The sequence below is a fragment of the Panicum virgatum genome, chromosome 6N (assembly GCF_016808335.1).
Source record: "Panicum virgatum strain AP13 chromosome 6N, P.virgatum_v5, whole genome shotgun sequence".
NCBI lineage: Eukaryota > Viridiplantae > Streptophyta > Magnoliopsida > Poales > Poaceae > Panicum > Panicum virgatum.
The window spans coordinates 9,088,780-9,111,642 of NC_053150.1; the positions used below are offsets into that span (position 1 = coordinate 9,088,780).

The 22,863-nt window shown below is 45.7% G+C and overlaps 1 protein-coding gene across 8 annotated transcripts; it reads right to left on the minus strand.

The window, feature by feature from the left end:
- Positions 1-1,259: 1,259 nt before the first annotated feature.
- Positions 1,260-11,527, minus strand: LOC120679481 (zinc finger BED domain-containing protein RICESLEEPER 2-like). Of its 8 annotated transcripts, none has more exons than XM_039961079.1 (7): positions 11,351-11,527; positions 10,743-10,847; positions 8,483-10,610; positions 8,067-8,128; positions 3,559-3,844; positions 2,410-2,603; positions 1,260-2,033 (listed from the first exon to the last, which is right to left on the minus strand). In XM_039961079.1, the coding sequence occupies exon 3, from the start codon at positions 9,408-9,410 to the stop codon at positions 8,487-8,489; it is 924 nt and encodes a 307-aa protein (XP_039817013.1). In that variant the 5' UTR covers positions 9,411-10,610; positions 10,743-10,847; positions 11,351-11,527; the 3' UTR covers positions 1,260-2,033; positions 2,410-2,603; positions 3,559-3,844; positions 8,067-8,128; positions 8,483-8,486. The 8 variants fall into 8 exon arrangements, with proteins under 8 accessions (XP_039817013.1, XP_039817015.1, XP_039817016.1 ...); XM_039961081.1 differs by having other exon boundaries at positions 10,720-10,847; XM_039961082.1 differs by lacking the exon at positions 10,743-10,847 and having other exon boundaries at positions 3,559-3,784.
- Positions 11,528-22,863: the final 11,336 nt, after the last annotated feature.

The window sequence follows — 22,863 nt, forward strand, 5'->3', positions numbered from 1 at the left end:
AATTATAATTTGCATACGTATACTCGGAAAACATTGCCCTTTCATTTGCCTCTGCTCTTCACGGCTTCATGCATTCACGTGTTTCTTCTAGGGCCCACACTACAATGCCACCGGCGTGGGGCCCACCAAGCCGCCAGATCTCTAGGTGGTGGGGCCCAGGCCCACGTAGTTCGACTGTTCTAGGGTCCACCTATCTTTCTTTTTGGAGCACACTTCCCTCACACGCTCTACCAGGCACACCATGTCGCTCTCGCTCTCGTCGTCGCACCCGTAGCCGCCGTCTTCCAATCCCACCGCGCTACCTGTCTCCTATCCTTCCATCCGCTTCGTCCGTGTGTATGTGTGTGTGTGTGTATATATATATATATATAGACACATGTCGCCCCAGATGCAGCTGCCACGGGGCGGCGCTTCTCCTCATACTCACGCTGCTCTCCGGCCGTTCCCGGTGCCTCTCGGCTCTCGCCTTCTCGATCTATCGACTCCCCCCTCCTTACGGCTTTCTTGCTCCTGCCACCGAAGACAGGGGACTACGGAGCTATAGATGGCAAAACGTGTCCCTTACAGGGCAGGGGACTGACGAGCCCTCGGTGATGCCGCTGCAAGGGGGCGTCGTTCTGCAAGTGGAGTCTGCAAATCTGGTCCTCACTGACGCATCTCGGGGCGATCACCGAAACCCTGGGGTAAACTTTGTGCTCACATACCCCGATCTCCGGGGCCTTACCTTCAGCCGCACCCCGGACCGCAGCTCGGAGCGTCCTCGGGGTGATTGTGATGCGACGGTGGTAGCAGAGGTGGGCTCCACCCCACTGTCCACCGCCAGTTCGACGAGACATGGCCTGTGGGTGCGTCTCCCCCGAGCCGGTCTTTGCCTGTTTGTGGACACGGCTACCCCGTAATCATGTTGTTTTATAGTGAAGCCGCGCCGCCCTCAGGCCCCCCGTGCCATGGTGGCAGCGCGGCGCCGTTAAGGCCCGTGTCGCGGCCGCCCCATGGTCCGGTAAAATTTCCTAAAACTGGGCGATTCTTTCCGAACGATGGAGCGTCCTCACTGTGATGGGGACTAGGGTTCCCGATCTTCTAAAAGGTTCTCATAACTCTCGATTTGGCGGAGTCGCTACACAAATCGATCCGGCTTCCGAACAACGCGTTCCGAACCCCGCAATCGCAACATGTCTCCTCTAGTTATCGACCAGTGATACACGGTCGACCCTCGCCAAGAAGGCTAATCTCTGCCTGCAAATTGAAGAACACAAGCAAGAACAGGAAAGAATAAAACCAATTTGCAGATGAATGATGAATCTCACGAGTTGGGGTCTCACAAACCGATGAACGGCGAAACTGTTGATAGAATAATCTAAGCAAAATCCAAACCCTAACTTTGGTGACGGCTACTGACTTATAGAGGTTAGGGTCATGATCGACCCCTGGACGCGCCCCTAATAGGCTCAACGATGACACACGGCCCAAAGGCCAAAATACAGCGACACAGCGCCGGAGCAGATTCTGGACGCCATCTTGTTTCGACAATTACTGTTGACTCAGACATCATTTGAATGTGGGACCGGTTCCATTGGAAGCTCTATGAAATTATGTTTCCAACCATACGTGGATCGTCGAAATCGGACTCAGTATGTGGCCTGGGCATCCAATTTAAGGCAGACTGCTCCTGGACTCTGAGGTGAACTCGAAGTCGACTTGGTTTGGGCCTCCACCTCGACTTGTACTCCCTCGCAAGTCCTCCACGCCTCCAAGCCCTTCTCCATGCATCTCCTGGTCCTCCCCTTGGTTCCTAATCATAATGTAATCATTAGGTAGCAAACTATTCTCAAAATCATAAAATAAAGTGCTTTGGAACGAGCTCACCTCTAAATTCAATTATCGTGCACGAGCTCTAGTGATTGGACTTTGAATGTCCAGCGGAGGAGTGTTGTATGCATCTGAAGGAGTGATGTCCTCATCATCCTGCCCCTCTTGAATCGGAGTCGTCCTCGACTCTAGCGTATCTTCTTCTCCCAAGTAAGGCCTCAAATCTGAAATGTTAAAGGTAGGACTAACCCCGAACTCAGGAGGCAACTCAAGTTTATATGCATTATCATTAATCTTCTTAATTATTTTGAAAGGAACATCAACTCTAGACATCAACTTAGACTTTCTCAAATTTGGAAATCTATCCTTTCTCAGATGCAACCAAACTAAATCATCCGGTTTCAGGATTAACTTCCTTTCTACCTTTACTACCAGCAATTCTATACTTTTCATTCATCTTTTCACTATTGTGCTTAGTTGTTTCATGCATTTGCAAAATAAAATCAGCACCTTCTTTTGCATCACTAGGAATCCTTTCACTAGTAGGCAAAGGTAAAATATCAATAGGAGCACGGGGGTTGAAACCATACACTGACTTACCTTGGTGATAGAATGTATTGCCCGATTGTATGCAAATTCCACATGAGGTAAACATTCTTCCCATATTTTCAAATTCTTCTTCAAAACAGCCCTCAACATGGTGCCTAAAGTGCGGTTCTCACTACGGGTCACCAAGTTTATCTCATCAAGTGAATCTGGAAGCATTTTGTCCACTGGATCTACTTCATCCACCACTATATGTATTGAGTATGAACAGTTCAGTCAGAATATGCACAAAATATGAAAGACATAATTTTCTAGAAACTGGAGCATAGCTTCATACAGCATACAAACTAGTACAAACTAGCAAACAACGAAATTTATGAGAAAGCAAAATAACTGATCAAAGAGCTGTATAGAATCTATTGTATGCACCTCCGTTTTGCAATGTTTCTTTTTTAAGTCCACCATGCAAACAGATAAGGGAGACATACACTAACCAAATACCCTTAACAACACTAATGTAGGGGGTAGAGAATTAAATGTCAAAAAATATAACAAAATTCTTGATCCTTCAAATGGTAATCATCATGAAATGACAGTTCCCATGATGAACGAACAAACGTTGTTAAACAGACAGGTGCAGAGAGTAATGCAAACTAATGATGAAGGCCTAAAATCTCCCACACTAGTTAAGAATGCTGAGAAAAGTACTATAAAGTTCCACAAAAATGACATATGATTATCAATCTGGCACATCTTACCAAATACATAAATGCAGCTTACAAAATACATATGGACCCATGAGGGCAACATATGGAAACGAAAAGGACTTTAAGATGACTAGAAAAAAGACTCCTTGACAAATCTCTCTCACAGCTTGAATTAGGATGGACAGTTGAAACATTGTAATAATTAAATTCTTAATTCCTTGAATCATTTTGAGATGATGCTCCACTTGACAAATGAACAGATATTGCTAAACAAAGGGAGTAATTAAATCAATGACAATAGGTCTAGAAGTTCCCATACTGATTGCGAATAAAGAAAAAATACTCGAAATTTCCACATAACATCCTGAATCTTGTGAGCCTTAATAAAACAATGAATGTATTAAAAAAATCATGCAGGGTCTACACTCTGCAGTTCTAGGCAGTTTAGATAAAATTTGGCCTCTTGCTTAGGGGCTACACAGTAACTAGAGCATACCGAATCGAAGGTCCGCATTCTGTTGCTGCTGGCTTGGACCCAGAGCCTCCTTGGCTTTACAACTTTTGTGGTGTCTCCACAAGTGGCCACCTTTGTAACTACAGTTAGCATGGCAGGAGCGGCATTCACGGCGACAGGCTTGTACATGTCCCAAATCTTAGATGATTTCTTATTTCGGAATCTTGAATAACCATCAGAAGGTAGTACCCCTGCTTCCATATCATCACTATCATGCTCACAACAATATGTTATAAGTGACTGTCCTGGTGCAACGGTAAACTCCAGACTGGATAAATACAAACCAAAAAGACACACAGTTCACACCATGCAAAAGAAAGCAATAATCTCTACAGAAACGTAGACATATCAGGCAACCAGGGTCACCTACAGATGGAAAACCAACTAGAAGCGGCATTTTGCATAAATGAACAAAAGGTGAAGACTTTGGCTGTGACATTGATCACCATGAGTCCGATACTTCGATCCAACATTACTTTTGGTTTTTCGAATTGGATTTGTTTTGTCATAGACCTAGGGTTTGTTAATGACCCCCCCCCCCCCCCCCCCCCCACTCCTAATCCCCTCACCATGCCTATCAAAAAAAAACTCAACTCACCGTACTGGCTCTGGGCATCGATTCCATGACCTTTTGCTTACCAACCCCATAATGCTGATATAATTCGATTTCATGCAACTGCAGTCACGCAGACAACCAAAGGCAGCTAACATATCGCATTCTCACTACTAGCCAACCACGAACAAGTAACAACACTCGGTGAAGGATTCGTCGAAACCAAAACGTAATAAAAGAAACAAGAACGAGTAGGATTGCATCACTTACTAGCTAATGCTCGCCGAGAACTCAGAGAAGGGAAATCATCGGAGAAATAGACGAGTAGACTTGCTGGGGCACTCCAGCTACTCGGAATGGCGAGCACCGAGCAGAGCGAGGAACACAAGGGGAAGGGGATTCGGGGTGGGTTAGGGCATGGATCTGGATGGGTTTGTGGGTTGGACGGGGAGCTCGAGGGGACGCTGGATGGATTCGTCGGGCCTTACTTGGGTTCTGTATGGGCTAAATGCCATCAGACCTAGGGAGGGAAATAAGAAGATGGGCCCACATTCAGGTATGGGATTTTCGTAAAATCCATTCATTACTCTCCCAAACAGATTGTCTTATATCAAAAAAGTACTGTAGAGCCTGATTAGTTGGGTATCAAAATTTATCCAACCAACGTTTGAGCAAGCCTATAATTTAGCACTTGATTGGTGGAATCCTAAGAAGAGCGGGCCTAGTGCAGCAGTAGAGCCTACTGTTTGTAACCCGAAGGTCCCGGGTTCAAGCCCCAGCCTCTGCACATTTGTGCAGGAAAGGCTTGGCGCTTAAAACAACCCTTCCCCAGACCCCGCGCAGTGCGGGAAGCCTACGGCACTGGGTACGCCCTTTTTATTGGTGGAATCCAAAAAATTGCCCACCTAACCAAATGTTATTCTAAAATTGCTAAGGTTGTTTTAGTAAAAAAATTGGTATGCCCACGTTTTGGCATGGGCATACCCCGCTTCATTAGCAGGCAATGTCCTCTGAAAAAAAAACAGCTGGCATACGACATGGAAAAGTAGAGGTAGAAGTAGTGCGAAACCAGGTGGAGGTTCAGGCCTATGGAGGAAACACTCCGTGACAGTATGCTATGCTGCCGAGCATTGGGCATCCTGTAATTGAGCATCCATCCAGCAGGTACACCTTTTCCCTCATATAAACAGTGAAAAATAATAAGCTGTTGACTGAACCAGTTAGTGAATCATGTGAGATATGAGATTGAGCACAATGGAAAATTGAGCCACCGTGTCAACTCAGAGCTTCTGAAAACAATTGAAGTGGTAGATCAGTGCAATGTTGTGAAGTGTTGTACTGACTAGACTATCACCTTGATTAGAAAAAAAAGTACGGTCAAAGAAACACACTGGACACCATAAACAGAAGTCCAGAAGAATTAAGTTAGTACTTCTGTACCCACAAACTTGTCATTTGAACTAATCTTTCAGGTTATCCTTCATAGAAAGGAAGTTGTGTTGATCATCTTCTGTGACACAGAATGAATCCTGTTTCGTCATGAAAGAACATTCCTTTGTTTCTTCTCTAATTTCAGCTTAAAAGAATGCTCTTCTAGACTTCTGCTACTAAGAAAGGTCTGGAGCATGACTCAATGTTTTGCAGTGGCATTTTGGTCCCTTGAATCAACAAGGCCGTCATCAATTAGCTGCATTGTCGGTACCCCAGAACTGGGGTACCCCCTCTTACGGTGTCTAGGCAAGAGTCTTGTGGTTATCCTTGACTACGATCAAACAGCCGGACCCCTGCGGTCCGGAGCCCTGTTCACCCGACAACGGCCCCAGACCCGTCCCCCGGCTGGGAAAGGTCTGGGAGCATCATGTGTTCCGGAAGAAGCATGCGCTCAGCCCGAACAGCCGGGGGCTCCGGACCTCTCGTGGAGGCCCGGACCCCCGCGGAGTCCCGGACCCCCCATGGGGTCCCGGACCCCCGGTATAGTAACCGGACCCCTCACTAAGGGAAGGGGTTGACACCCCGCCTCGGGGGGGTCCGGAGCTGCCACGTGTCTGCAAGCACAGACACGTATGTAAGGCCGCTTGGTCTCAATACTAAGGATCACCTACCACTACATTCATTGTGGTAGGTGAACGTCCGCATTGATATAGCAGAGGCCGAGGCGAGTCTTTGACCAGGGGACACTATTGATCGGGTATTACCAAGACGTGTAGTGGAGCCGCTGGTGCCGCCCACGCCGCGCCTGTCAGTCTGCCATGACAGATGGACACGACGGCTCGGCTTCACCCATTATGACGCCTACATAATAGCCTCAACAGGCCACGCCGCTAGCTACGTTTCCCCAACGGGCACCTAGCTGACAGGACAAGAGAAGACCTCCCTGAGGCAGAGCGCCAGCAGGGCATGGAAGGATATCAGAGAAAAAATTCACAACTACTGTAGACATTTAAGTACTCTGCGCAATATGCTACATAGTCACGTTGGACCCACTTGTCGGGGCCTCAACGACCAATGTATCCACACCCCTTGATCTATAAAAGGGAGGGCGCCCGCTAGAAGGGGGAAAAAGCTGAGAAAAGGCCAAGCCCCGGCAGAGGATAGGTTGATACACAACCAAGAACAATACTTCTCCCAGTGGATGTAGGGTATTACGCTCCGGCGGCCTGAACCACTCTAGATCGTGAGTTCATGTGTGCTTGCCTCCGTCTTAGATTAGCCTAACCGCCTGGCACTTCCCCGAGTCCTCCCTCACCGGGAATAGGCGGGTGCGCTCCGCCATCCGGCCGTGGGTACCCTAAAAATCCCACGACATGCATATTTGGTTCAACCAGGCCTCTTTCTTGATCACCAACTTGACTATGTTTCGGCAATCAGTTTATATGGTTTTGATTTATTGAGAAACCAAAATAAGTAAGTAAAATAAGGAAAGCGAACCTAAATAACCGAAATGTTGAATACCGATATAATATAGGTTAACGTAATACCTCAATTTTAAGAACACTAACGTAATACCTCAATTTTAAGAACAAAATAATAATGGTTAACCGGTTCAATGGAAAAAGTCGACTAAATCAGCATGTTTTAGGTTTCAGTTTTTGATTTTTGCATATTTTGCCAGCCCCTATGACAATAGTACTCTTCAGCAAGGGAAACAGCGGCAAAGAGACAAGATGACAAAATTCCAAAAACAGCCCAAACTCCATCGGTTCCCTCCTCTCTCCCCTCCACATTTTTTCCCAATTTGGACTGGGATTGCACTAGATGTGGACTGCTTTAATGGTGGGCCGAATGGAGTTCCACCAATATGACGGTTACAAGTACAAATACCATCCCATCCACCACAATAAGCAGACCAAAAGAGGCAGCAGGCATCATCAACAGATAGACCAGCAAATGCCTTTCTATGACCTTCACAAAGAACTTACTACCAGGTTAGGACAGTGCATCATTGTCACTGTGCACACAATCTGCAACTGAGGCCGAAATCCTAATATTAGAGATGCGGAGACACGCATTTACGTGCAATCCATCGCTGAAAGGCATGGTGCCTTGGCTAATTATACACATCTAGATATTCAGACATACATGCAGCAGCAAGATGTCTGATACAGAAAGCAAAATGGGCGATGTAGTCCTTGCAATATATAGCATCCTGAATTCCTAGTTTAGAAGCAGCGTGGATACAACTACTGCTTGTAAGCTTTGGCTGATCAAAGCACAACTAGCCTGCAAAATTATTGACGACAACCTCCCAGATCAGAACATCACCCCCAGAGAGTGCTGACTAAACATTATTCCCAAAACTGAATGGAGCCAGAATATTTCAATCCAATTCAGCACAAAACAAAAGATCATCTTTTTATTACTCATATTTGCATTCTAGCCCTGATGCAACCTTGTTGTAATACAAAAATCCTCAATTAACATGAAGAATACATATTACCTCATGGATGTACAACTGAAACATGTCATGGGTAAAATTCATCAAGGTAACAAAAACCTCCCCTGCAAGTGAACTATGTGCATATTACTTATACCTCATCAAAGTACAAGATACCAAATGCATGTGCATTAGAGTTAATACATATCCTATTTATACATTGCTGTTTAATTTCTGCGACTGTGTACAATGAAAGAATGGATGCTTTCGACCAATGACACTCCAATTGTCGCGAGTCACAAACAACATATAATAATGCACGTGTCAGAGATAGCATTCAAATTGTGTGCTGTCAAATCATATTAAGAATTAAGATGCACAATATAAGCACTCATCCAGTAACACAAAAATATTCATCCTTAAAAAAATGAAATAAGCTACTAAGGAAACCAATAAAACAACCAAAATGAAGGTATTACCATTCTATTTAATCCAATCTCGGATGCATATGAGAGCCTCAATCGTTTTGATATTTAATGTGCTCCATTGCTTATGAATCACAGGTCCCTCATTGCTTAACACTGCCTCGCAATGAACAGCAGAAGCAGGGATTGCCAGGATGTCACGAGCCATAATCGAGAGGATTGGACACTTTGTAGAATTACTCATCCACCAGTTGAGAATATCAAAATCATCCTTTCTTGGAACAACGCCATCTTCAAGGTAGTTGTTAAGTTCTTTCAAAACTTGGCCCCTTGTCTGTGCACTAACATGCTCATCCCAATCTTTCAATGAATCCTTGTAAAATCCACCCACCTGAACATCACAAGAGTTACAATTTGACTGGACGACACTCGGCTCATCTACAGCAGTGCAATATTCCAGAAACAGCTCCCAGATTGTATCATGTACGATAGATACATGCTTTGCTGCATCAGTGCCAAAAGCTTGTTTCAGGCGGAATTCGATAAAAGCAATTTTGAATCTGGGATCAAGTACAGCAGGTGCTGACAACCACACATATGAATTCTGCCAATACTCGTCGAATGCTTCTTGCATCTCCCAAACCATGCTAGCAAGTTCAGTATGATCAGTAGATGATTCTTCTTCCAAAGTTGTCCTAATTATCCATAGTTCATTGAAGTAAATATTTGCCGTGGGACAAACAGGACCAGAAAGTACTTCAACAGCATGGCAAAAAGCCCTCAAAATGTTGCAAACTGATTCAACAGTTTTAGTATCTTTTGCAGATAACAATTCTTCAGAGGGAAAAGCCTTCTTGAAATGCACAAGAACTTCAAGCCCAAAGTAAATTTTGTGCCACCCTTTCACATCTTCATGGGGACATTTCAATGTCATACTTGTCATAACTTCTATCAGTTGCTGCTGACTCAGAGATGAAGACATATGTGCCTGAATAAATTTCCCTAGGATGTCATCAACAACATTCAGCAATGGTTGTTCTTCTGAAACAATACTGTTGAGCACATCATTAACACAAGCAATATTGTACAGTTTAATTCCAATAGGAAGGCATTTCCTTTGGTTAAGAAAGTCCTACAGCTTTGTAAATCGCTCATTGCTTCTAATGTCACCAACAGATGTCAAGCTTAAAAGCTTCTGCTCAAGATTCCAATCTCTTATAGCTTCCGATATGAGATTAAATGGCCCGCTTTCAGAATCTAATACAGGAGCCTCCTTAAGATGTATCATCCGATCCAAATTAGTGGTTGAGGTCCGAAACGCACCAAATTTGATGATTCTCCTTTGAAGTTTCCAGTCTGAATCAACAAAATGCACTGACAAGCAGAGATACTTCACTGAGGACTCAGATCCATGAGGAGTACACGAACTTGCTGATAAGGAAACCCGATGGGATTGAGCGATCTTTTGATGTAGATCAGCCTTTAATTTCTGGAACAAAATAGTTGAATACTCTTCTACACCAATGCTTGAAGCCATATTAAATTCTGGATTGAGGCTCTTTGCAAAACTTCTCATTTCTTCATGCTCGACAATGGACAGCGGATGGCCATGCAAAATAATCATTTTAGAAAGCTCTTGAAAAGATGCTTCTTGGTCAAATTTTCTGCTCATACTGTGCAGAGTCTGAGCTGATAACGTATTCCTGTCCTTCTTGGGGTCCACTCTTTTTTGTGCTGGCGAAGCTGAAACGCATCGGTCCACAGGGGTTCTATCACCAGAACTGCACTTGAGGAACTTGCTGCCATATTCCGAAAACTGAATCTCAACATTTGTCAAGACAGGTGATAGCTCATCTTGATTTATGCTGGTTCTACTTCTACCTCGCGCTGCACAAGTCTGAATATGCCGGTTCAAGAACTTTGTGGTTTTATTTGCATTGAGCCGCACATGGCAATTGACACATTCAGCAGCCATGATTTCCATTCTCCCGTCAGCACATAGTGGTATAAAATCCTTCTATACCTCTGATGACGGTCTCTGAATCACTCCATTTACAAAAAGAGGCTTGCACTTGTCATACTTCCATGCCATAGATTCCTTTTTTTCTGAATCTGAAGGAACCACAAGAAGCTACCCCTGCCTGTATATCGTCACTGTCTTGCTCATCCATTTGATCCATAACTGCAGACAACAATACGTGAATATGACACAATGAACTTCCTAGATGAGGCGTGGCTTAACTGCAATCCGACTGTATAAACACCAATCTAAACAAATGAGCAAGAACAACCTTTTACAGAAAGCTGGACATACCAGGCAACCTCACATGCAGATAGAACCCCCAACAAGAGGTGAAAGGAGTAGAATTTGCACAAGCAAACAATAGATGGAGACGTTGATCATAACATGAACAAGAACCTGATAAGTGAAGTGCAGACTGCGGTAAGTCTTGGTCCAACCTTGCCTGTTTCTTTTCTGAAATTGGTGGGTTTTCACCCACCCAGGTTTGCCCAAGACTCAATTTTCCAAAATCCCTTTCAGAATTCAGACCTCAAGGATTTGTAAAAGACTACCTTTTCTACTAATTCCCCCATCGTGCTGGGTCAGGGAATCAATGCCGTTACCTCTTGGTCACCAACTAAACCTATAATCCTAACTCGGCGTGCTTCGGTTTCTTGCAACCTTCCTAGTGCAGACAACTTAAGGCAGCTAAAGTCTCTCATTCCCGCGGTATTTCAGCTCGCTAATCTCCCAGCTCACTAAAAGACCCAAAATTTCCGAACAAAAAGAATTCCGAACCACTAAAAAAAATTTCGGTTCTTGAACACGAGCAACGCTCGATCAGCCGAGGAGCTCGTTCTCCGAAAACTTCAGAAAAAAGATACCAAAACAACCGCGCTGGAAAGAATGGCATCCCTTACCGATTATTGCTCCTCGGGAACTCGAAGCGAAGAGAAAATCATCGAAGGCATGGATGCGCGGGCCAGCTGCAGCACTCGAAGTCTTTCGAAGAAAGGGGGAGCGACGAAGGAGAGGGGACTGCAGTCAGTGCGGGGGGCGGAGCGGGGATCGATTGAGTTAGGGCATGGAGGTGGTGTGGGCGTTTTTTCATTTCTATATTTAAAAATAAAAAAATAAAAAATACATATCTGTTTCGAAATTTTTTAAAAATAAATGTCCTGTCGTTCTCTAACCGGACGACAGGACCTATCTATAAATTTTTTTATTTATAGGTGGATCTCTGGGAGCGGTACTGGCGGAACATGTGTGACAGGGGCGACTGTCGATTGGTTTTGGCGGGAGGGGGTGGGGGTGGCGGGAGATTTTGGTGGGAAAGGGTGGGGACGGGGCCTGTGGGTCAGCCGTGGGCCCGGGTGGCCCACATGACAGGTCCATGGACTGTGGCTGTAGGGTGGGCGGGCGTGTCGGGACACGCGGCTGCGGCGGGCAGGGACCAGGGGTACAAGCGTCCGAGAAAAAAAAGTGGATGGCGTGAAGCGCCCAAGCGGCTGAAGTGAAATGGAAAGAGGGCAGCAGAGGCTTGCAGCGCCCGAGTCCTTGTTCTTGGCTGCTAGCTGATCTTAACCAAATTAGCCTCGTATCAACCACGACACGACTCGTGCGAAAAAAAATTTGTAGCGTTTACGATATAATTTTTCTGGTTTAAGTATAACACGATTATAACAAAAAAGTGCGTGGAATTGGCAGAAAAGAGAACAAATAAAATAAAATCTGCATAACTGCACCTGCCTATCTGGACGGCAACATACTTTTTTTACCTCTGTTTAGCTCCCCCTAAAAAATTTTACACATCAATCACATCAATATTAGATAAATGCATAGTGTATTAAATGTAGACGAAAAAAGTTGATTTTCACAAATTGCTTGTATGTGAGACGGATCTTTTGATCCTAATTAGTCCGTGATTAAATAATAAATTACTACAGTAAATATATACTAATGATGGATTAATTAGTCTTAACAAATTCATCTCGTAGTTTACAGACGAGTTCTGTAATTAGTTTTATAATTAGTCTATATTTAATATTTTAAATATAAAAAAATTCTATTTTAAAAACTTAAACAAGGCCAAAATAAAAACCATCGGAGGCTAACGGTAGGCTATTACCAGTAGCAACGGCCACATCAGCAGACTGCTCCTGGCTCCAACTACACCACGTCCTTTAGGTTCTTATTTAGATGCAGCCCGTAAAAAAATTTTAAAAAAATCTTTTCACATTTAATGTATTAAACATAGACTAATCACAAAACTAATTACAAAATTTGTCGATAAACTACGAGATAAATTTTTTAAGATTAATTAATCTATTATTAGCACATGTTTAGTATAGTAATTACTATAGCAATTTAGTGACTAATTATAACTTAACTAGATTCATCGCTTAATTTATAAGCAAACTATACAATTAATTTTTTAGTTTTTTATTTGATCTAGATTTAATACTCCACACACAATTAATAGTTTTAAAATTTTAAATTTTGCATCCAATCCAGTCGCACATTTTTCTCGTCCAGGAGCAGGTTCTTTTGTGTCAATCTGGTGACGGGTGACAGTATGACAGTGACGGTAACACCCACCAGCCTCGGATTCCGCTCTGGCTTTCTCTGACGAGGCCTGAAACGACACACGCCCCTGTCGCCTGTTGCGAGGGCGACTGGCCCCCTATTGCACCTGTACCGCTCCCAGGGACCTATCTGTAAATAAAAAAATTACAGATAGGTTTTGTCGCTAAGCCAGAGGGCGACTGGCCCTGTCGCCCCCCCCCCCCCCACAAGCACCTATTTTTGAAATTTTTCGAAACGAATATATATTTTTGATTTTTTTTTATTTTTAAATATAGAAATGAAAAAAACGCGGTGGTGTGGTGGGCTCACTACGAGCCCGACCCAGTTCTTTATCGGATTTTTTTCTTTTTATATTTAAAAAAAATCAAAATTTCAAAAATATATGTCCGTTTTGAAATATTTCAAAACTACCCCCGGTCGCCCTATGGGGGGCGACAGGCTCTAAGTGTAATTTTTTTTTCTTCAAATTTGCAACGAGGTTCATGACAAAAAAAAAGTGCCTGTCGCCCCCCCAACGGGCGACAGGGTCCTGTCGCCCACCCCAGGGGCGACAGGGCCCTGTCGCCCACCAGAGGGGCGACCGCCTCTCAGCACACTGTACACCTTCCTAAGCGAGCAACTGCCTAAGCGAGCAACTGAAATTTCGAAGTCGCAACAAGAGCTTGCTGATTGGCTGGTTAGTAACGTTGTTTCTACTAGTAGCGTGCGTTAGTTTCTTTCCTGTGACAACGTACCGACACATTGGTATACAGAAAACATGGACGGCCTCGTTTGGTTGCGCGTCGTAAAATTTTTGAAAAGACATCTTTCTACATTTGAAGTACTAAACATAGATTAATCACAAAAATAATTACAGAACTCGTCTGTAAATCGCGAGACGAATCTAACGAGCATAATTAATCCGTCATTAGAGGGTGTTACTGTAGCATTACTATAGCAATTTAGCGTCTGATTACAGCCTAATTAGGTTCATTAGATTCGTCTCGCCATTTACAGACAGCAGTCGCAATGTGTTTTTTATTTCGTCTAGATTTAAATCTCCATGCAGGTGCCGAATTTTTTTTTGGAATTTTGAATTTTGGAACTGAACACGGGCGAGATCAATGAAATGCAGCTCATAGGAAGTTGAAAGGCAAGCCCTTTTTATTCCAGCAGTAGTTATTGTATATCCATACTCTACCAGTACGGCACCGTGTAATTATCAGCCATCTGCCTATCAATAGTACTACTCCAATACTCCATCAGCTTTGACGAACAGTGTACTACAACAAATGCAATAAACACCACACCGACTCCTACTAGCTAGTACACTGCACACAGCAGCAGCGCTAGTACTAACGCACACAGCAGCAGCGCTAGTACTAACGCACAGTGTCGGTACGTTGTCACAGGAAAGAAACTAACGCACGCTACTAGTAGAAACAACGTTACTAACCAGCCAATCAGCAAGCTCTTGTTGCGACTTCGAAATTTCCGTTGCTCGCTTAGGAAGGTGTAGCTGAGAGGCGGTCGCCCCTCTGGTGGGCGACAGGGCCCTGTCGCCCGTTGGGGGGGCGACAGGCCCCCTTGCTTTTTTTTTTTGCCATGAACCTCGTTGCAAATTTGAAGAAAAAAAATACATTTAGGGCCTGTTGCCCCCTCATAGGGCGACCGGGGGTAGTTTTGAAATATTTCAAAACGGACATATATTTTTGAAATTTTGATTTTTTTTAAATATAAAAAAGAAAAAAGTTCTGGTGTGGTGTGGGAAATGGACCCTGTCCAGACTGGGTGAGGTCCAGAGGAGCCCGACGACCCAGTTTGTGATCTGGGCTTAGATGGGCTCGGGATGCGTTACCAGGCCTTCAGCGCAGGAAAAATGGCTTAGACGGTTCGGATCAACACATTTTCTACCTGATTCTATTCACGATTAATCCAATGTTATACGATCCACATCGATTATCATCCGTCCAAACTTCTCAGCCTGAGCATTGGTAGGCAGAGGAAGCAGGCAATCAGCAACATGACTGCCTCAAATTCGGATTTTTTTTTTGGCAAGGGAAAAACAACAACCAGAACACTGCGATGATGAACAGAATATCAAATGAGTAGCCATGTTAAAACAGCAGCACGTCATTTGCACTGTACAAATAATCTGCACCACAATCCTAGGCAACAATGCGTAATACATGTGAACACCCAGATTCCCAGAAGCTCTTGTTTTGTAGCTTCTGCATTACACGCAAATATACAAGTATACCAGTATCTGCAAGATGTTCGAATGTCCAATACAGCAGGGCAATGGCCAATGCACTCTTTTGCGATGTCATCCTAGGTTATGAACTGCTTGTAATTTCTGCTGATAACAAAAAAAGGAAGCATGATGTAACGAACATGGCACCATTTATACCATTTCGAGTGATTTTGGTGATCGAATGACAACACAATACTTGGACTAATATGATTGTTAAGATGACCATTCTCAGACTTTTAGGTTCAAGTGATGACAAAAAGAAAGAGAAGATAGGCGTAGCAAGGCCCGAAGGGCCGCCCCTACGGGGGTTCCGCTACTCGGTTAGCGGACGGGGGTCGAGGGGGAGCCGTCCCTCGTGGGTCTCAGGGCAGCGCCCTGAAAGCTCTTCGGTCTGAAGCACCGGAAGAACCGACGCCAAGGGCATCGGTGCATCCGATGGTTGTCGGAAGAACCGACGCCATGGCAGAAGGGAATCAAAGCCAAGTCAGCTTATGGGCACCGGATGAACCGACGGGTCAAAAAGGGGCATCGGTGCATTGGGCGTCCTATGTTCCAGAGATGATGTCAAGAGCCCAGGAGAAGATTCTTCCGCACCGGTTCAACCGACGGTGCATCTGAGTATTGCGTCGGTGCATTGACGTCAGCAGAAGAGAAGAAGGCTGTGAGTGACCGGTTTAACCGACGGGCAAGCATCGGTTCAACCGGTGGTCACTGTAGCAGCAGTCAGAAGTTCAACGGCTGCTTCGTGTCTTAGAGTGACCAGATGAACCGATGCTACCCCTGCCAGAGGCATCGGTTCTTCCGGTGATACGCAGATTTTCTGCTGACCGTTGAAGCAACGGCTACAAGACTTGGTGGCCTATATATATGCCTCACCCTGGCCATTTGAAGCTTGCTGGAGTTGCTGGACATCCCACACACATCCAAGAATATCTACAAGCCATACCAAAGCATCAAGATCATATCCTTAGCCCTTAGCACACTTTAAGAGTGTTGTGTAAAGGATTAGCTCTTAGTGAGTGAGATTGCAAGGCCTTGAGCCTTTGTACTGTGGTTCTCTAGTGAACCAAAACAAGAGCTTGGTGCGCCGGCACCTTGGAGCGTGAAGCTCGCCGGCAACGTCATCGACCCTCCGACTTGGTGTGGAGCGGCGACGACATCTTTGTGCGGGGGACGTGGAGACCCCCATCATTTGTGGAGAAGCTCCTTAGTGGAACCCGGGGCCAAGGTGACCGTGATTGTGTTCACGGAAGAGACTTGGTGGCCGAGTATCAATACTCTTAGTGAGTGCTACAACAATGTGGATGTAGGTGTGACTTTGTGGCTAACCGAACCACGGGATAAACACCCGCGTCAAGAGTTTGCTATCTCCTATCCTGCTCATTAAGCTTCCGTATTTCATACTAGCAATTTGTATGCCTTTACTTTCACAGAGTAGTTTCTTGAATAGGAAAGGCTATGGGTTGCTAAATTCTTTTGGGATAGGGGTTTCACACTAGAACAACCATAGTTGCACATCTAGATAGCTTGTTTTAGTTTAAGTTTTGTGCAAACTAGTTGGAGACATAGGTCTAAATTTTTAGAGTGCCTAATTCACCCCCTCCCCCTCTTAGGCTAGAGCACCCGATCCTTACACATGATTATCAGCTTATTGGTAGTTAGCAGTAGATGATACATGGGCTGCACAAGGAACCACTACCCCCTGGAGAGCGTTTCATGCCAATAAACTGACAAATATTTCTATTCAGCACAATACAAGCGATTTATTTTTTACCTCTATTACTCGTGATGCTAAATTCAAAATACAAAGTTTCTCCATAAGGACAAAGTGCGTACCGTGTCTATGCCATTTTTGTCACAATGCTATTTTTTATCAATACCTTTTAATCTAGGAAACAAAATGACATTATTAGATGGGTAAGATACAATATTTCAGGTGCCTTTAAGAAATAGGAGATCTCCTCTTTATTTTTTTAAGTAAAGTACACTGACGGTCCCTAAACTTGTTCTGGTGTATCATCTAGGTCTTGTTCTGGTGTATCATCTAGGTCTCTAAACTCTTAAAATGCATTCTCAATCGTTAAACTTGTTCCAAGGTGTCATATAGGTTCCTAATCTCTCAAAATGCATTTAGATCCATAAACTTGTCCCAGGGTGTTACGCGGGTCCCTAAACTCTCAAGATGCTATTTTTAATTTAGTATGAATGTTGTTTGCTACTTTAAGTAAATGAAAAATTATTTAGCTACATTAAATTTAATAAAGTTGCTATTTTGATTTTTATTGAGAATAGGAACAAATTATCTTAATAAATTTATACGAAGCGTATGCAAAATATAAATAGTTAGTAGAAAATATTCGAAATCAGCATTGATATCTCCTTATTAAATGAGGAAACTATAATACCCACCGATGATATCAAATAATCTAGATTAACTCATGATGTATGACTAATAAGCATCTAATTCATAATTAAAATGGTCTTAGTGGTAAGATTTATAATTGAATTGGCTAAAAAATAGTTTAATAACAATCCATTTTGAATACAATTAATTAAGGCAATTTTTAGGGATATGAAAATTCACCTTGATAGTTTAGAGACTAAAATGACATATTAAGACAAATTTGAGGGTCTAAAGATGCATCTTAAGAGTTTAGGGATTCGAATGATACCTCCGGACAAGTTTAGAGATCTAAAAATGCATTTTAAGAGTTTAGAGACCCTATTTTAAGAGTTTAGGGACCTAGATAACACCTTTGAGACAAGTTCGAGGACCGTCTACATATTTTACTCTTTTCTTTACTTTGAGTTCTTTTTCCTTCTAGTATTTGCAACGCCAGCGAATTCAATTTTTCCTTCTGGTATTTGCAACGCCAACGAAGTCAGTTTTCAAAAACTGATTTGTTAAAAAAAAGAAAGAAAAAATAGGAGAGCAAGAGTTGCTCCCACATAAGGTGCTGCTACTTTGTAGTACTCACGTCTTACTTGAATTATATTATCTCTACCTCCTAATACATGCATCCAGGGAGCAAAGAGTTGCTTGCTCCCATGGTAGAGAGCAAATAGGCCGGAGAGGAAATTTGCCAGTAAATCCCTACTAGTTGCTGCCGCTGCTTTAGTGCTTTACCTACTAGAAGAAAAATAAAAAAGAATCCATACAAAAATCGATGTCCGCTGATGCGGTTGCCCATAGTCCTGGGCAAGAAAAACCGAGAACCGAGGACCGATCCGAAAAAAACCGAGAACCGAAGCCGAACCGAACCGAAACCGAGAATTTCGGTTCCATTTCGGTTCCTGATTCTCAGGAACCGAAGTTCTCGGTTCGGTTCGGTTCCCAAGCCGGTTAACCGAAAAAGAACCGAACTAATATATTGCAGCTCATTAAGTGTATGCCCAATAGAAGACCGGCCCATGTAAGCCTACCCTAGCAGTCACCCACGCACCTTCCTCCCCCTCCCAGAGTCCAAGCGCCCCCTCCCCATTCCCCCATCGCGCCGCCTGCGCCCTGCCCCTATCCACCCCGCTGCCCTGGCCCCCTGCCCCCTCCGCGCCCTCGGGCTCTCGGCAGCTCGCAAGCTCTCACCGCCGGCCAGCGCACGACCGCTCGCCGCTGTCCAACTCCCGGCGCGCGCGAGGCCGCAGAGGCACTAGCTAGACGGCGGCGGCAGAGCATGGCCGCGGAGGCAGCATGATGGCGGCGACGCGCGGCCCCAGTCCTAGCTCCCATCTCTCCCCGGCGGCACAGCGCTCCCTCCTCCCCGGCGCTCGAGATCCAGACATGGTGAGGGCAGCGGTGGCAGCGTGTGCGCGGCGGCGGCGACGGCCACTCCGCCAGCTAGCGCGTGCGCGGCGGCGGCGACGGCCCCCCGCCGTCGGCCACCCCGGCAAGGGCGCGGATCCGCGCGTGCGTGGCTGCGGCGGCCACCCCAGGCCCAGCGGAGCGACGGCGGTAGCGCGCGGCCACGAGAAGGCGCGGCGGTGGTGGATCCTCGGCGGCTCGGCGCGCGGCCGCGTCCCGCGGGAGGGCGTGGCGGCGGCGGATCCTCGGCGCGCGGCCCTCCCTTCCACCCGGCGGAGCGACGGCGGTAGCGCGCGGCCACGAGAAGGCGCGGCGGTGGCGGATCCTCGGCGGCTCGGCGCGCGGCCGTGTCCCGCGGGAGGGCGTGGCGGCGGCGGATCCTCGGCGCGGGGCCGGGGCGGATCGACGGCGCGCAGCTGCGGAAGGGCGTGAGGGCGGTGGATTGACGGTGTGCGGCCACGAATCGACGAAGACGGCGCATTGATGACAACAGCGGTCTCCGCGCGCCGCGCGCGGATCCAGCAGGCCGGGTGAGGGCGGCGGCGGTCACCCCGGCGGCCACTCCGGCGGGCGGCGGCCAGTGCTTGCACGAGGGCGGTGGTGGACTGGTGGTGGCGCCAGCAACGGGCGAGGAGGCGAACGGCGGCTCTGGTCGTCTGAGGACTGTTTTTTTTTTTGATTTCGTGAGCCCATGTTGAGGTGACTCGGTTAATTCGGTTATAACCGGAACCGAACCGAAAGAACCGAAACCGAATTTTCTCGGTTCCCACTTCTGAAAAGAACCGATCGGTCCCTATTTTCTGAGAACCGAATTTGTGCAGGAACCGAAGAACCGAACCGATCGGTTCGGTTAGAACCAATGCCCAGCCCGAGTTGCCCAAGCCAGTGCACCCTGCAGTCCCTGTCGTCTTTGGTGGCAGCATGTGGACTGGAGTGGAGGCGAGCAGGGGCACGCCATGGCCACGGCGCCGTCCTCCCCGCGGAGAAGTAGGGGCCCGGCCACCGGTCACGGTCTTCCTTCCCCTTTTCTCTCTCGCCATCTCGGTGGTTGGAATGGCGCGCGGGTCCGAGTCGATAGCGGGCTCCTCTGCTTCCGCTCGCAGTAGCGGAACCGGGAGCATCCGCTTGTTTAGCGGATGGCTCCTAGGATGCTGCTGCAGGCCTTTTTACGCTAAAGGTATACCGGAGGGAGCGGTCCAGTACGCCGGTGCGGATAGCCTAAATGCTGTAAATATAAGCACCAGTGCTGAGTCAAGGACTCGAATCCTGGTGGGCAGGTTCCACCACAAGAAACGTTACCGGCTGAGCTGTTCGCGCAACTGTAGTATGTCTTAAACAGTGTAATTTCGAGTTAGTAGTATGTTCACTAGATATATAGATATTTGTGCTACATATGGATATAACTTGACAATTATTTGCAAATAAACCTATATGTTCTGCTGCCCGCGAAAGTTTGATTTAGATTGCTAGCTAGCTATATTATTGGATTGCCATCGCCACTACTCTATTCATAACACCAGGCCAGGTCGGAATGTGAAAAAAGTCAGAACTTGCCGCACTCGTCATCGCGGAGGTCGAGCTAGTCCATGGACAACAACCCGCGCGCGAGGGTCCTTCCGGAACAAGTTTCGTCCGCGCACTTTGCTGTCGTCATTGAATCGGGCCCGCCGGTCCCTGTCACGCTGGACACAGATGATACTAGCCAACAGTTCCCGTGACATAAAATAAATTTTGCGCCCTGCGGTAATTGCACTCAAGATCTCTTACCTCACCCACAACTTTCTTATGATCTCACCTACGCAACGCATGTAATTCTATATGAGATGTCTTACTTTCGTAATAACCTGTAGAGTGCCCTTCGGTCCAGGTTGGTACCACCAACTAGGACTAAAGACCTCTTTCGCCCTCTGGCCGTTGGAACCAGGACTAATATCCATATTAGTCCCAGGTCTAAAACTGGCCGGGACAAATGTAAGGATGAAATGTCATTTCTGTAGTAGCGAACTAGTTTGCACAAAAATTTAAAATAAAATAAGCTATCTAGATATGTAACTACGGTTCTTCTAGTGTGAAACCCTCATCCCAAAATAGTTTTTTAACCTATAGCCAATTCTAGCTTGAACTACACTAAAAATGTAAAAGCACACAAGTTGCAATATTAAATGCGGAAACTTAAATATAGATGAAAGGAAGCAAACTCTTGACGCGAGATTTATCCCATAGTACGGTTGGGCACAAAGTCACTCCTACTCCACGTTATTGAAGCACTCAATCAAAAATATCACTTCTCGGCAATAAGTCTTTTTCGAGACTCTTCTTGACTCGCCACCAAGGCTATGCCAAGTCATAACGGTCGTCTTGATTCCGTTTTTCACTAAGGAGCTTCTCCACAAAGGATGGAGGTCTCCACGTCCCCTGCACAAAGCCGTTAACACCGCTCCATGCCAAGTCAGAGGGTCAAAGACGTAGCTGGCGCGCCACCAAAACTCCAAGGGGCCGGCATACCGAGATACAAGTTTGAGCAGCTCTCAAACACAGCAGACAAGGTATAGCACCTTGCTCTCTCACTCAATTTTGAGCTACCCTAGCACTCTAACTGACAAAACTTGTGCTAAATCTAAGTGTTTGATCAATATGCTCTTAGATGGCTTGGAGACATTACTCTGGTGTGTAGGGGGTTCCTCTGGACTCCAATAACCTTGAAATGCTCGGGGTGAGGCCCTTAAATAGGCCACCAACTCGAAATAGCTGTTACTAATCATTGGGGCTTTTCTGCGAACAGCGTCTGTTCAATCGGTGATGGACCGTCGGTTCAACCGTTTACTGATGACTTGAAACTAGCCATTGAACTTCTGACATGAGATGCTGCTAACTTCATCAACCGTCATTTAAACCGCTGACAGGGTACCTGTTTAACCGGTCACAACAGGCCTGCTGGATTGCCGTTGCGCCTGTCTTCTTCTGCTGACATCATTGCACCGACGCCTTGTACTGACGCACCGTCAGTTCAACCGGTGCTGAAGACTTTGCTCCTGATCGCTTGACATGCTCTCTGGATAATACTACGGACAATGCACCGACACTTGTTTCTTGACCGTCGGTTTAACCGGTCCTTGACCGTCGGTTTAACCGGTCCGAAAGGATTTCTTTACTTAGCCTTCACTTGCATTATCCAATGCACCGACGCTCTCACATCCAAGGCCATCGGTTTAACCGGTGCTATCATTCCTGCTGACACCCAATTCGTCGCGGCGGTCATTTCGTTATATTTTGGGTGTCTCGACGGCGAATTGGACACGTTAAATTTTATTCATGCGATCTATAAATTCTACAAATATGATTTTACTAACTTACTAGTCCTATTAATTATGTTATCACACAATCACTAAAATCACGAATAATGCCCCTCCTTGCATTGTTGGAAAAGTACAGACGTATAAATTCGATGAAAATCCATGCATCTGTAAAAGCGGATCAGCATAAATCATGCACCAAGTTTTGTGCTCTTGTGCTGTGGTGCGATGGCGCCCTCACTTTTTTGACTCCTAACCTTCGCCACTTGTCTATGAACTTTGACCGGCAACCAGGCTGGCCTTAATTACACAGAAAATTACACCACAAACAATCGTTTTATCCAAGAATACTGTACTATGATAAAAACATCTTAAGTGCAAACCTGGCCGTTTTTTTTCTTTCGTTAGAATTGAAAAATTCAAGGGGGGGAGAGCGGCAGAAAGCGACGTTACGAAGCTTCCTGCAAGCTTCTACGAAGCTTCCAGCAAATTGTCACAGGATAGGTTCACCGTTTATCAAAA

Coding starts and splice junctions, on each gene's coding strand:
- LOC120679481 (XM_039961086.1), bottom strand. CDS start 9,410: ATGTCTTCATCTCTGAGTCAGCAGCAACTGATAGAAGTTATGACAAGT.